The 15136-nt window shown below is 39.1% G+C and overlaps 1 protein-coding gene across 1 annotated transcript; it reads left to right on the forward strand.

The window, feature by feature from the left end:
* The first annotated feature begins 4021 nt into the window (after positions 1 to 4021).
* LOC128258373 (uncharacterized) lies at positions 4022 to 9311 on the forward strand. The gene is given in 7 exon segments (XM_052989958.1): positions 4022 to 4325; positions 4383 to 4894; positions 4951 to 5720; positions 5723 to 5910; positions 7288 to 7473; positions 7533 to 8047; positions 8107 to 9311. Coding segments are annotated over 7 exon segments (3297 nt in total). The 5' UTR covers positions 4022 to 4157; the 3' UTR covers positions 9065 to 9311.
* Positions 9312 to 15136: the final 5825 nt, after the last annotated feature.

Genomic DNA, 15136 nt, shown 5'->3' on the forward strand with positions numbered 1-15136 from the left:
CCACTTGACTGCGCTGAATTATATTATTACTGGATCTATTTATCATGCATTGTGATGAAGTAACTTGCATGTGATACCATATTTGACTATTTGAGGCTGCACATTTTCCAAGTCGTTGAACTCAAAAGCCATCTTTTGCCCAAGAAAAGGAATTCGGAGAAGCACACCCACGCACCTGACAAAGGACATTTTGCGGCATCCATCCTTGGCGGACAATGCCATCTATTCTGCGAGCCGTTGACAGGCATTTGTATTACCCATTCGAAGAGCTAAGAGTGGCGGTCATGGCGCAGTGACCAGTGGCGGACAGCCAAAGGACAATTTGCAGGACATCGCTGGACTGGCTGGCTGCGAGCCAAGCGTGTTTACTGCATATTTACAGGGCAGATCATAAAAAAAGGAACTAGTGTAGCAATGTGGCCGCTTTAATTGCGCCACAAACTGCACTGGAAATTCAATTTAAAAGCGAATTGCTGACATAAATGAAGGAATATGGTGGGGGCACAATTTCAATCTGTTCTTTTCATAAATACGCAAATTTGTCCATTGAGGCGGATGCAAATGTTTTGCCAAGGCAGTTCCATTTAGCCAAGCCATCCATTTCGCTCTGCGCCGTCCTTCCAGCCATATAAAAATGCCAGCATAGCCAAAGTGCAGAGAAAAATCACTGAAACTATCTCCAAGCAGCAAGGATACAAGAGGAGAAGTAGCGACATCATCATCACCATCATCATCATCATCACCATCATCATCATTACCATCTTCATTATCCTCAGGAAGGATAACGGGCGATGCTGCGTTTGTGCGACTGTCTGCGTATTTGTAGCCGACTTACAGGAACCGCGGCGCCAAAAAACTACTAAAAATAAAGTTTGCATTTTGTCTATTTGTTTCCTGTCGCCTTGTCCCAGTCCCGTGGCCCCTTTCCTTGGCGACATTTTCGCATCCCACCAGCAACATAAACATAGAAATTGCCATGAAGACAGGTTGACAAGCCCGCCATATAAGTATGTAGTTCCTTGCAGCTGGCGCAAGTCCGAAAAAATATTTAAGCCTGATCGAGGGAGTGGGTGATTGTTGACTTTCGAACAGCATAAACATATAGTATATTTGAATAAATAGTGTTCATTCGTATTTTCTTTCTTGTTCTTAAATAAGATCTCACAAGTTAATATACTAAAATCAAAATTATTGAACAAATTATTATTTATTTTCAGTTTTATTTATTATATTTAATTATAAATTTAACTTTTGTCTTTTTATAAAAAAATTTAATATTTTATGTATATGCATATAATTATTTTTAAATATGTATTAAAATATCAGTTTCTTTCCGATTTTCATAAAATTTTGCACCATCCATCCCGTCAAAGTTATTTTGTTTTTCAATGAAAAGCACTGGGGTGCTGTTTTTATAAATAATACATATTTTATATGAATAAGTACAACATCTACATTAAAAAGAAGCACTAAACAATTCTAGCATACATTTGTTATAGAGACCTCTAGCGGTTGTTGGCAGAAGCTGCGAATTGTAAATGTATTTTACATGCATCTCTGAACATTCTACGTACGGTTTTGGAAGCGCCATCTGTTCTTTGATTGCGATTACCTATTGCGATGACGTAAGATGGCGCTTACGTAAACAGAAACGTAAAGATTTTTAAATCGACTAGCGAATTATAAATAATTAAAACTCTGCTTAATCGTAAGGATTTTTAAATCGACCAGCAAATTATTAATAATGGAAATTCAGCATTGCAATTTCTTTCACGTGTTTTATATTTTTTGTAAAATACATTTGCATTTATGAAAACTGATGTGTCGGAAATCTTAAAGAATTTCAGGAAACACTTTGTCAAATGTCGGGCCAGTTTCAACCATACAAATTTTATTATTTCAAATTTATTACCTTAAATAAAGTAGGTATTCCAATTCTTGTCCCTTATGGCAATGCAATTCTTTAAGGCCTATATTTTTCTATGATAACTCCTATACTAAATCCCTAAAAATAGATTACAAAAATAAAAATACCCAATATTGGAAAACAGATTTTTGAGGAAATCGCTTAAGCCACAAACTTTCACACAAAACTTGGCAATCCTTTGCGGATGCAATTTAGAATTAATTATGCCACGCTTGTCGGCCACTTGGCCGTGAACTTTTGGGCCAGGGCGGCGAATAACTTGAGACCAGCTTGTGCTGAGGTTACAAATTCTCATATGTCCCCACACACAGGACACAGGACACAGGACACAAATAGTGACGGTGACGGTGATGGACAGGCGGACGGACAGCTCGGGCGGGGATTGGCAACAGTTGACACAAGAGCATTTAACGCTTCAGCACGTTTTCAATTCAATTTCCACAGCTAGAAGAAGGCAGCGCCAAGGAAGCCGAGGCGTTGGAGTGTGCGAAAACTTAAGCAGACGCACCGAGCATGACAAACGAGGCTGAGGCCGAGGCTAAGGACAATGCCCGTACCGATGTCGATGCCGATGCCAGCAGGATAATGATAATGAAAATGAACGCCAGCGGTAAGCGAAGACGTTGGTGGGTGTGGCCAAAGAGGCTGAAGCGGAAGCAGTGCTTAATGAAGATGCTGCAGTGGCAGCCGTGCAATAAATCAACAAATTACGCGGAAAGGGCTGCGCCCAAGCCTTTGTATCTTGCAGCTAACGCGATACTCGCACTCGGCCATATTTGTGCGCAGAAACAATAAGTGAACCGCTTAAAAATGCATAAATCAAGGCGCAAAACGCAGCCAAGGGAACTGAAACAAAAGCGAAGCGCGAAGCAACTGTCAAAATGATAATCGCCAACAACTGTTGAGGCTGTCTTGGCCTTATGACAAATGTTGTCGACTCGAAAGAGGGTGGTCCCATCCGCCACGCAGTAACCAGAATCAATGCTACAATCTACAAGTCCGAAAAACACATTTTGCTTATTAGTTTCTTTGTTTTGGGGGAGATGGGCACTCACCAAATAACGCATCATAATGGAAAAGAGCAGAACTGAATGATTCCGATCCATCCATGTCGGTCCTAATCGTAAAAACAAACGCAAAACGTAGTAGCCAAAGTCCTGTGAGGACATTCGCCCAATTGTCAACCCCTTAATCCACTTGTTTCCGAGCCCTAAATCCGCTCTTTGAGTGATGCCCATTAACATTGGCGGTGGTAGGTAGTTCAGGCATGCCAGCTGACCGTTTGAGCAGTCTTTTCAATACCATTTTGAAAATTTTGTTATGGCTTAAATCTCGCAATCCGATTAGCAGTGCGACGGGAAAATAGTCCTGGCAATTAATCATTGTTTAAGTAAATACAAATAGTAAATTTCTTAAGTAAAGCAAATGGTGGACGCAAAAAAGCTGAGTTTAACCCTAGTACTCAGATGGAAACTCAGGAGAGAGGCAAATAACTAACCGATAATGCCATTTTCTTCTGTAGAATATACAAATTAGAATAAAAAAAGGAATAGCAAAAGTAAATATCTGACTATTAAATTGTATATTTTATGTTTTACCACTATGGAAGGCAGCACAAGGGGCTTGTGCATAAAAATTACTATATATAGCCGCATAACTAAAAATCTGCCATGTTGGTACCATCGTAGGAGGTGAAGTTTTTTTTTTCGAGACTACATTACCATGGTTTTTACAAATAAAAACTTTTAGCTGTTCTGTTAAAATAAAGTATTTCCAGATGTTTACATATATTCTTAACTAATTCCATAAGCTTTTACCTACACTCCCACCAACATTATTAATTAAATCATGATTTGATTTTTTTAGAATTACCATTAAATGAGGTTCTCGATTTTCAAAACTTTGGTCAAGCTCTAACAGAGCCATGCTAAAACTCAGCTGCATAAACTTAAATAAAATTAAACAAATTTATTTGGCGTTTCTTGCAGCTTAGAGTTAAATATAGAATATATCTGTCCGCAAAACGACAAAAAGTCAGCACTGAGAAGGTATGACCTTAATTCCAGCTTTTAATTCGAGCTTTACGCTTATCAGTTCGTTATTACGTTCTCAAGCCGTTACATAAAATTTACTCTTATTGCTTTTAAAGTCAAAAATAGGCCACAATAAGCAAGCTAAAAAACGCAAAAATTTACAAAATTTCCACTTCAAATTTAATTTTTGGGGAATAATGGGTGAACTGCAAGCAGGAACATCGGCGTTTACGACGGAAAGCAATTTTGATAGTAAGCTTAAAATCTGGAGTGGTGGCGAAAAGCGGAGTTTGTTTTCTGCCGACCTATCCATCGGACAGATTATCTTCCGGCAAATGGAGAGCCATCCAAAGCACATTGCACAGGTTTGTATTAAGTTACCCATCATTTATAAAGTAATGTTTATCGAAGGTAACTTTCAGATTTCGGTCACGGAGGACACTGTGCTGACCTGGGAAGAGCTGCACATGAACGCCAAGCGAGTGGCAGTTTATATGCGAAACTTGGGACTGGAGCAAGGCGACTTTGTAGGTGTCATTGGCAGGCTCACCACTCACATGACGGCTGTGGCATATGCCTGTTTCTTTAACGGAACCCCGTACCATGCACTGCACACTGAATTCGGGGAGTCTGAAATTAAGAGACTGTTCAAAATTAGCAAACCCAAACTGATCTTTTGCGATGGAGATGAGTTTGAAAAGGTTCGAGCAGCCACCGAAGACCTCCAGGTACAAATAATTACCATGCGCAATCATCCGGAGGGATCGCTTCGGATCCAGGATATTTTGAGAACTCCCGTGGGGCAGAACTTTCAGCCAGTTCGATTGAATGAGGGCTCTGAACAAACACTGGCCCTTCTAAGTTCTTCCGGCACCTCGGGACCTCCAAAGGCAGTCACGATCAGCAATAGTCACCAGATTATTGCAAGCTTTTTGTACGTACACATAGATAGCAAAATTAGGTACAAATTTTAAGCCAATTTTATTTCAGCCCCATCAACAGCTCATTTGTTGCCTATAATCGAAACACACTGGACTGGGCCTCGGGGATTACGATGACCATCAATGCTGCAGTGTTCAGTATAACGAACATTATTGAGGACAGCGTCTTCAATCCCGGCTCCTTGTGTCGCCTAATTGAGAAGTACAAAGTCTCGTTCGTGTTTGTAAATTCTTTCCAACTGACCATGTTGGCCAACTGCCCGGAATTTGAATCGGCTGACCTGTCTTCTCTAAAATACTTAAACTACGGTGGCTCAAATTGTTCCCTCGAAGTTCAGAATCAAGTACGCAAGCGGCTAGGCCGCAATTGTCTTAATTTTAGCTACACGCTGACCGAGTTAAACAGCCTCGGGTGTGTTAGCTTCAACTTTGACGAGAAGCCCAACTCAGTTGGACGCCCGGTAAGGGGCATCCAGTTGAAAATAATCGACAAACAGGGCGTGGCTCAAGGACCCAACACCTTGGGTGAAATCTGCTTTTATAATGGCCAAAAATGGTGTGGCTACTACAAGAACCCAGAGGAAACTAAGAGAATGCAGGACTCGCAAAACTGGTTTCACACCGGCGACCTGGGCTACATGGACGAGGACGGATATCTGTTCATCATTGATCGCCTAAAGGATATGCTTAAGTACCAGGACATCATATACTATCCCAGTGAGATCGAAAATGTCATTGCCGAAATGCCAAACGTGGTCGAGTCCTGTGTCTTTGGCCTATGGGACCCAGTAAATGGCGATGAGGCAGCCGCCTCCGTGGTCAAAAACCGGGCACCCAACTGGAGGCCCACGAGGTTGTGGACTACGTGAAGAAACGGATCACCGCCAAGTTTAAACAGCTGAACGGAGGCGCTTTGATCGTAGATCAAATTGTTCGCAGTGGAAATAGAAAAACAAACAGAGCAGCCACAAAAGCTGAGTATATAAAAATCATGAAGAAAAGCACGATTTAAAAAAAATTGTACACCCTAACCAACACTGTGCTTAAGGGTTTGCTATTTAATTTTTAAAATAATCACACTTTGATCGTAGATCAAATTGTTCACAGTGGAAATAGAAAAGCAAACAGAGCAGCCACAAAAGCTGAATTTATAAAAAAAATTTACCCAAAGCACGATTTTAAAAAAATTATACACCCTAACCAATACTGTGCTTAAGGGTTTGCTATTTAATTTTTAAAATAATATAAATCACACTTTGATCGTAGATCAAATTGTTTACAGTGGAAATAGAAAAGCAAACAGAGCAGCCACAAAAGCTGAATTTATAAAAAAAATTTACCCAAAGCACGATTTTAAAAAAATTATACACCCTAACCAATACTGTGCTTAAGGGTTTGCTATTTAATTTTTAAAATAATATAAATCACACTTTGATCGTAGACCAAATTGTTTACAGTGGAAATAGAAAAGCAAACAGAGCAGCCACAAAAGCTGAATTTATAAAAAAAATTTACCAAAAGCACGATTTTAAAAAAAATATACACCCTAACCAATACTGTGCTTAAGGGTTTGCTATTTAATTTTTAAAATAATATAAATCACACTTTGATCGTAGATCAAATTGTTTACAGTGGAAATAGAAAAGCAAACAGAGCAGCCACAAAAGCTGAATTTATAAAAAAAATTTACCCAAAGCACGATTTTAAAAAAATTATACACCCTAACCAATACTGTGCTTAAGGGTTTGCTATTTAATTTTTAAAATAATATAAATCACACTTTGATCGTAGATCAAATTGTTTACAGTGGAAATAGAAAAGCAAACAGAGCAGCCACAAAAGCTGAATTTATAAAAAAAATTTACCCAAAGCACGATTTTAAAAAAATTATACACCCTAACCAATACTGTGCTTAAGGGTTTGCTATTTAATTTTTAAAATAATATAAATCACACTTTTTGTATAAAAACTTAAAGCTTAACAAATTTTAGCCAAATGCAAATTGTAATATAATTGTTATTGATTTCTGTATAGTCATATATTCCCAAATATACCCTCGTTCAGATAAGGTAAGCTTTTCTCTGCTTACGTTGGTTAAGTAACTACTTGGAATTTTAGACTCAAGCTTTCAAGCCTATCTCTGTCGATCAATTTCAGTGAAAAGGAAGCGCTCTAACTGTAAGCATTTACAAACAACATTTTTATAATTCCCGTAGGAATGACATCTCCTTAAACCAGAAAATATGGTCTTTTCCAACGGACTCCTTAATTACTATTCTCTCAAGTATATTATGGTTCGTTATAGCTAAAACATTTTATATTTGTTTTTTTACTAGGTAATAACAAAGGCACTGCAGTTACGCAATTCAAAACTGTAATAGCGTGATTAAAGCTCTTTCTAAAAATGGGTGAACTGAATGCAGGCATCACGCCCTTGGAGACGGAATGCACTTACGATGATGACCTCAAGACCTGGAGTGGCGGCGAAAGGCAGAGTTTATTTTCTGCGGACTTGTCCATCGGAGAGATTATCTTCCATGAGATGGAACGCCATCCCAAACTCATTGCCCAGGTTCGATTTGGTGTTTTGCTCCAGAGGTCATAGTGTTACAAGTGTTACTGAACCAACAGATTTCGGTTACGGATGACGTAGTGCTGACCCGTGAGGAACTTTTTCTCAACGCGAAGCGTGTGGCCAGTTACATGCGCAATCTGGGTCTTGGACAAAATGACATCGTGGGAGTCATGGGCAGACACACTACCCACTTGGCGGCTGTGGCCTATGCCTGTTACTTCAACGGAACGCCCTTTCACGCCCTGCACAACGCCTATGAACAGTCTACGATCACGAAACTTTTTGGCATCACCAAACCAAGATTGATCTTTTGCGACGGCGATGAGTTTGAAAAGGTTCGAGCAGCCAGCCAAGGTCATCAAGTAAAAATAGTCACAATGCGCAATCATCCAAGATGCGACTCCATTCGGATCCAGGATGTTTTGACAACACCCGTTGAGCCGAACTTCCGGCCCGTTCGATTAACACTGGGCACTGACCAAACTTTGGCCATTCTTAGTTCTTCCGGCACCACCGGAGTGCCCAAGGCAGTCACCATCAGCAATAGTCACCAGATTATTGTGACATTTCTGTAAATATTATAAACAGTTTTATTACTATTACTATAAGTATATTACTTATTTTTTGCAGAAACATGAACAACTCGATCGTTCAGTATACATCTAGCACCTTGGACTGGTTCTCGGGACTCGTGATGAACATTACCGCAGGAGTGTTCAGTACAACCAACATTATTGCAGACGGAGACTTTGATCCAGCCCTTTTGTGCAACATAATTAGGCAGTACAAGATCTCGTTGGTGCTCTTAAGTTCCTCCTACATTGCCATGCTTGCCAACTGCCCGGAATTCAAAACGGCTGATCTATCTTCCCTAAAGAACCTATTCTACGGGGGTTCAAACTGTTCTCTGGATGTTCAGAAAAGAGCGCGTAGCCGTCTGAGCCACGATTGCCTAAACTTTTCTTATACCCTGACTGAGTTGAACAGCGCCGGATGCGTAAACTTTAATTTTGATCTAAAGCCCAACTCAGTGGGCCGTCCGGTTAGAGGCATTAAGGTGAAAGTTATCGACACAGAGGGTAAGGCTCAAGGACCTAATAATGTGGGAGAGATCTGTTTTTATAGTGGTCAAAAATGGTATGGGTACTATGAGAGTCCAGAGGAAACAAGGCTGATACAGGACTCCCAAAAATGGTTTCATACCGGAGACCTGGGCTACGTGGACGAGGACGGATATGTTTTCATTATTGATCGCATAAAGGATATGCTAAAGTACCAGAATATAATGTACTATCCCAGTGAGATCGAAAATGTCATTGCCGAAATGCCAGACGTGGTCGAGGCCTGTGTCTTTGGCATTTGGGATGAAGTGAATGGAGATGAAGCAGCTGCTTCTGTGGTCAAAAAACAAGGATCTGAACTTAAGTCCCAGGATGTTGTGGACTACGTTCGAAAACGTATAAGCGCAAAATACAAACAGTTGAACGGCGGGGCTTTAATTGTGGATCAAATCACTGGTATTGGGGACAGAAAAACCAACCGAGCAGCAGCAAAAGCTCATTTCTTAAAACATATGAACAATAACTAGATGGAATCAATTTAAATTTATAAATTCTTTTTGAAATTGTAGCTCAATTTTAATTTAATGAAAACTTTTATATAGCTCTATGAAAATTTTAAAAACACAACAACTAATGCAACAATACTCATTTAATCAACACCACAAATGTTACCCAAATTACATTGATATAGATAGCTAGAAATTGAATGTTATGAAATAATGAATTTAAATATGTCAACTATTGCATAATTACTCATTAAATCAATACCACCAATTTTACCCAAGACGATTACCTACCTCCCCCAATTCCTTGTAAGCAACCCCTTGTATGAAAAACTTGAGTCTATTAAAATATGCGCATATGTAATAAGTAAACCACTAAACAGGCCTCTACCAAATGCGAACCAACCACTTAGCACCCAATTGAAAAGTGTGTGACCCAGTTTTAAAGTCCTTTTAAAAGAAGATTTGGCAAACGCTTAATGTAATTGCCAAGGTCCATTTGCAGCACCAACATTGCGACATATGAGGGATATTCTAATGGTTTTAGAGGACCCAAGCGCATATGGGAGAATCCTTCGTAATGGATGCCATAATTCTGCGCTAATGTTGCAAAAATCTGCAAAGCTGGTAGAGCAGAAACAACAATATCGGCGATACTCAAACAGTGACAACAATGGAAACTAAGCTCATAAATTACCATGACAATGGAATTATGCTCTAATCCACCCCGAAAAGTTATTGAACTCGCCGGCAGAAATTGAAGCCACAAACGTAAATCTTAGCTGCCTGTCATAAATTTGGCTGTTTTCGCATTCGATTTTGGTTTTTCGATTCGAATGGAATAGATTATTATTTATACGCATGATGCAATGGAAGAAAATGAAATTGCAATCTTAATTCAATTAGCCAGAGGAGAAATACGAAAAATGTAAACCATTATTATTCCTTCTTCTTTTTGTTTAAAAATTATTTTTCATTTGAGGCCGCATTCGAGAGTAAATGTAGAGTAAATTTATTCCGCATGATTAATTCAAGATTCGATTTTGAAAATCAACTGCGAAATGAAGCCAACTGTGTGGGAGTGCACAGCCCCAAAGAAAGCTGAGCAAAGTGAAATATTGATTCAAGGTGTTTGAACTCAAAGCACAGGCAAATAAAATCAAGAAAACGACGTCATTACATATGATAATGCAGCCGAATCGACAGCGACTAAGACTAATGTTATGAAAATTCGATGGGCATTCAAGGCATATTATTGATTGTTTATTGGAGCAAAAAGAAAATGTTGTCGTGATCTTTTTAAAGGTTTAAAATTTATATTTATGGAAGAAAAGTTACATTTGGGAGCACAAATAATTGATTCGGACTTTGACAAATCAGAACGTTATAATTTGAAATCTCTGATTAGTACCGATTGTTGAAAGCGATAACAAATTATAAATAAATAAATTCTCTGAGCAATTTTATTTGTTGTTCCTTGAAAAGTTTTGAAAACATTTGCAGCATTAAATAAAAATTATAAGTATTTAAAACGAGTTATCGTGGTAATAGAGAATATAAAATTTAATTTTCTAGCTCAAAACTGTTAAAAATTTTAACATTAATTTTTGAAGAAATATAGAAATTGTGTAAATTTTAAAACAGTAATGTTCCAAACAATAATTTAATAGTAAGCCAAAGATAATTAATGAAAGATACGCAAAAAATTCAGCTGATCTAAATGAAGAGCTTTCAAAGATTCCTATCGAATTAATGGCATACCATCTACTGTTCGAATGAAGTCCAAAAACGTAGATCAATCTAAAGCGAAGTCAATTGGGAATTTAGCTGAAACCGCAACTGATCGAAGCACGGTTGGATGGGTGTATATGCCCAAAGGGACCAGCATATGCTGATGCCACATTAGATCGACAACTCACTTGTCAGTCTGTCGGACTTTGTGCCACCAGCCGGCGATGTCTATCACCCGGCTGTGGACCAGTTCCAATCAGAGAGTCAAAGGACGAAGGGCACCCGGGGGAACTGAGAACTGGAAACCGGGAATTCGTAGCTCGTAACTGGTAACTGGTAACTGGAGATTCCCGCGGTGCAGCGCATTTCGCCGCGCATATGTCAGCATTTCTTTCCAAATTGGAATCGAAAAATGCTGCACTAACAGCATTTTGTGGTTTTCAGCATAATTAAAGCCAGACGGAGAACCCCCGGCAACGCCCCGGACAGATCGTAAACGTCGAAAAACGTAAGGTGTCCGGACGGGGTTGCGAATGAGCGGGACTTGGGATTTATGAGGAGTGGTTGGGATTGGGAATGGGAATGGGAATAGGAATGGGATTGGGATTGGGAGTGCTGTGTTCGGCGAGTTAACAAAGCCATCAATGGACCATAAACTAAACACTTTTTAAATGCCGAGCGGGGGCTGGGCAAAGGACCTCGGAGAGTCCTTGTTACCATTGTCGAAATCGCACAGATGTTTGCTCAGCGCGAGTGTGATTTCGTTGAACGCAGGAAGAACGCACTTTATTAAAGGGTAGTTTTCATCATTTACGAACTACTCACAGTGGGACACCCTGCAATTGGAACTCTGCTCTATCCGACCCACTGTGCACTGCATTCCGAGCTGATTAGATCTGATTTCGCAAGCCGATTCCGCCCTGTCAGTAGGACAGGCAGACAGACAGAGGAACAGGTTCCAGGGCAGGGTCACAATTTATGGCACCAGAAAACGTATTGAGCAACTTTAAATGCGGGTCATCGTCATCCCGGCCTGGATGGATGTAAGCATGGATGTGGGGTACTCCGAGCCGGGGTGGTGGCAACTGGTGGTAATGTCGGTGTCGTCTGGTGGTGACTTGGTGGTCGCTTCATTTGTGCAGCTTCGCTGAGCATACGCTGCACATCCGACTCAGCCCGAAGAACTCTCCAAATGTTGCATGTTTTTTTTATGAATATGTTTTACAAGTGGAAACGGGTGTGGGTTTTAATGACCAAAACTCCCTTTAAAAATTTTTAAAAGTAACTGGTAAGAAATATAAAAATTTGTTTGGCTATGCAGTTTAACAAATTAAAATTGAAATACATAGTCGCAAAAATAGTTCCAACTTATAAATCCGCTTATTCTGATCATAAAATCAGCAGAAAAATTTCAAGAACATACGTTTATTAAAGTAAAGTAGATAATTTAACTAATAAATGTTTTAAGGTTTTAAGCAAAATTGTTGGTCTTAAGACCTTTTATTAAGAAAACCGTTTAGTCTTGGATATGAAATAGTATTTAACACTATTCTAATCAACGTCAGCAGAAAATTTTAATTAAAAAATAGATTTGTTCAGATAACTTAGTGTTGAAAGTACTCAGGGAAACTAGCAAGAGTTTAAATTTTTAATTGCAACCAAACCAAAGTTTAAGGGCTTGTATTTTTAATGAATTTATTTTTTATTTACCCCCTTTTAAAAATTCATTATTTTTTTTTAACATTTAAAAATTTTATTACCCCATTTTCGCACCTTTTACTTTGAAATTGTGGGTTTAATTTGTTCTGTATACTAAAACTGAACAAAAATTATGATCTTCGTCAAACATAAACAAAATTCTATAAAGCTCTCATCACTACCCTGCAAAGGATTGGGTATAAGAACACAAAGTGGATGTTCCTGTTCCGGTTGCTGCCGCCTCTTCTGGCCCACTTGAAGAGCTCTTGACATTATGGTTATCCAGCAACCAAGTCCAACACTTGGCAACTGTTGCCAGTTCTGTTTGTGTTTTACGAGTTCGAATTGTGTGTTTGAGCTGCGGAAAATATTGCCACATCGAGGCACATAAATATTTATGCCGCATTCGATTGAGAGCTTCTCAAGCGTAAGCATTTTAGATAAAGTCCCAGCCACCACCCACCGCTTACCATCCACTCAGGTGCAGTTGCTCGCTGGCGTTTTGCATATGACAGCAGAAAATGTTTTTGCGGCTTGATTGCGAGCGAATGTGCGTCTCGAACTGATTGGACCAACGCACAGCAAACAGGGCAGGGAAGGAATCGAATCGACATCGACATCGTCATCAGCCGATTTGTTAACCAAAACAAGGGCTCTAATCCGACTAAGACTAAACGGGAGGCAACCACAAGAGCCACCACCACCACCCAATGCAGTGGCCCTCGGGCCTTGTTAGAGCCAAAAGTGCGACCCTCGTTCGCGCATTTTTAATCCGTTTAAATGAATGACAGTCTAATTGGAGGATTTGGCGAACTGAAGGACGAGCCGAGGCCAGACGGCTCCTTAGTAGTGACAAAGTCCTTGCCATATGCTTCGAAAAAACCACATGTTATTCACGGTATTTAAACAAACAGCAACAGGGGCGGACGATGCTGGCAACAACCCTCCAAAATACTCTAGATCCAGATCCAAATCCAGCCCTCCAAAACGCATTGCTCTCCAACCCTCACACAATTAGGTTCTCGCCCTGCTCACGTGAAATCCAATTCGAATTTTTATTTAATGCGCGAAAAGCACTTGATTGGATCCTGAGCAGGACTGGAGTTTTAGTTTACTCCGTTCTCCAGGGACACTCTGAATTCATAGGGGTGGCAAGTGCAGGACCCTTGCAGGATGCAATCTGTGTAACAAAACTTCAAGGAAACTTCAATACGTCAGCACAACTACAGCCCACTGATAAAAAAAAAAAAAAAATAGATTACATGATTCGGATCGTATTACAATACTTTTTTAAAAAACCTGTTTATATGATACATGCTAAGCTGATAAGTAAAGCTATGAATTTGCCAAACTGATCTTTTTTAAATTATAATACATTTTAACCTGATTTAAAAGCAAAAAGTTTTAAATTTTTTCTGTGCGCAACTTTAGTAAAAGTAGGAATCAAAAGCGAACTTGTCATATTAACAACTTTTAACAATAAATAGTTTACAAATTTATATTTATTTCAAATTGGAATTTTAACTATTTCATTCTTGTTCTATGTTAATATGAAACAATAGTAGTTAAAAATACCATAGAGCATGCACAATTATAAATATTTTTTTGTCTGTGCAGAATGAGCTAGAAGTTCCAGGCAGCCAGAAGCTGTTTCCTCAAGCAGTTTCACACAAGCCACTAAGATTACAAAGGACAGGCAGCGCATTAACATCAACCAAGGCCGCAATCTCCTCGGAAAAGGTGTCTGCTGTCTCCGGAATAAACGTAACCAGCTCCATGGAAAAGTTGAGGCAATTAGCATTTACATTTTGCTATCTTACCACGGATAATTGAAACCCGCCGAGGATGTCAGGCCAAGGCATAAGGAGCACGTAGCTGTGTTTAAACTGTAGTCGGGAGATTGCCATCTTAGTTTTTAATTCGCTTCCTGGGACATTTACTCGCTTCCTTCTTCTTTCTCCGGGCTTGGTTTAATCACACAAAGGCAATTTCACGCCTTTTTGCGCATTGTCTGAGCCCGACAACGGGGGAATCACTTTGTCACTTGGCAGTTTGATGTATCGACAGTCGCTAAACCAAACAACCAACCCACCTAAAATTCCACCCCCTGCCGCAATGACAAGCCAGAATCTTTTAGTTGCTATAGATCAGCAGGGGTAGATAAGCCTTTGGGTTTAGTGGAAATTTTGTGCTCGATTTGTAAATCAGAGATTTGCGTTTATTTCTGCAGAAAATATTTACGCCAATGGGCCAAGAATGTGTTTTTGTGATTTTCACTTGACTTCAATTGTGGACACGTGTCACATATGTGCGGAACCCAATTGAAATGGGGGTAACTTGTGTGAATATGAGTATAGATTGAGTATATTTATTTAAAATACGACAAACACTTAAGAGTTACTTGAAGATCTAATTTGGAATTTTAGTTTACTTGATAAAGATATAAATTCAAAATAATTTTTAAACCTTTTTTGGACTACATATTGTATAATATCATCATATTCTAAATTGTAATTCAATTGAAGCTTATCTTACTCTAATGTTTATATTTATTTATAGATTTATATTCAACAATTCGTTTTTGGGTAGAGACTTTATCTGATTAAAAGTAATTTGTATAAGCTTTTTATAATTTCAACTAATAACACGAAAATTGGTTTAAAATCA

This window comes from Drosophila gunungcola (genome assembly GCF_025200985.1).
Source record: "Drosophila gunungcola strain Sukarami chromosome 3L unlocalized genomic scaffold, Dgunungcola_SK_2 000003F, whole genome shotgun sequence".
Classification (NCBI taxonomy): domain Eukaryota; kingdom Metazoa; phylum Arthropoda; class Insecta; order Diptera; family Drosophilidae; genus Drosophila; species Drosophila gunungcola.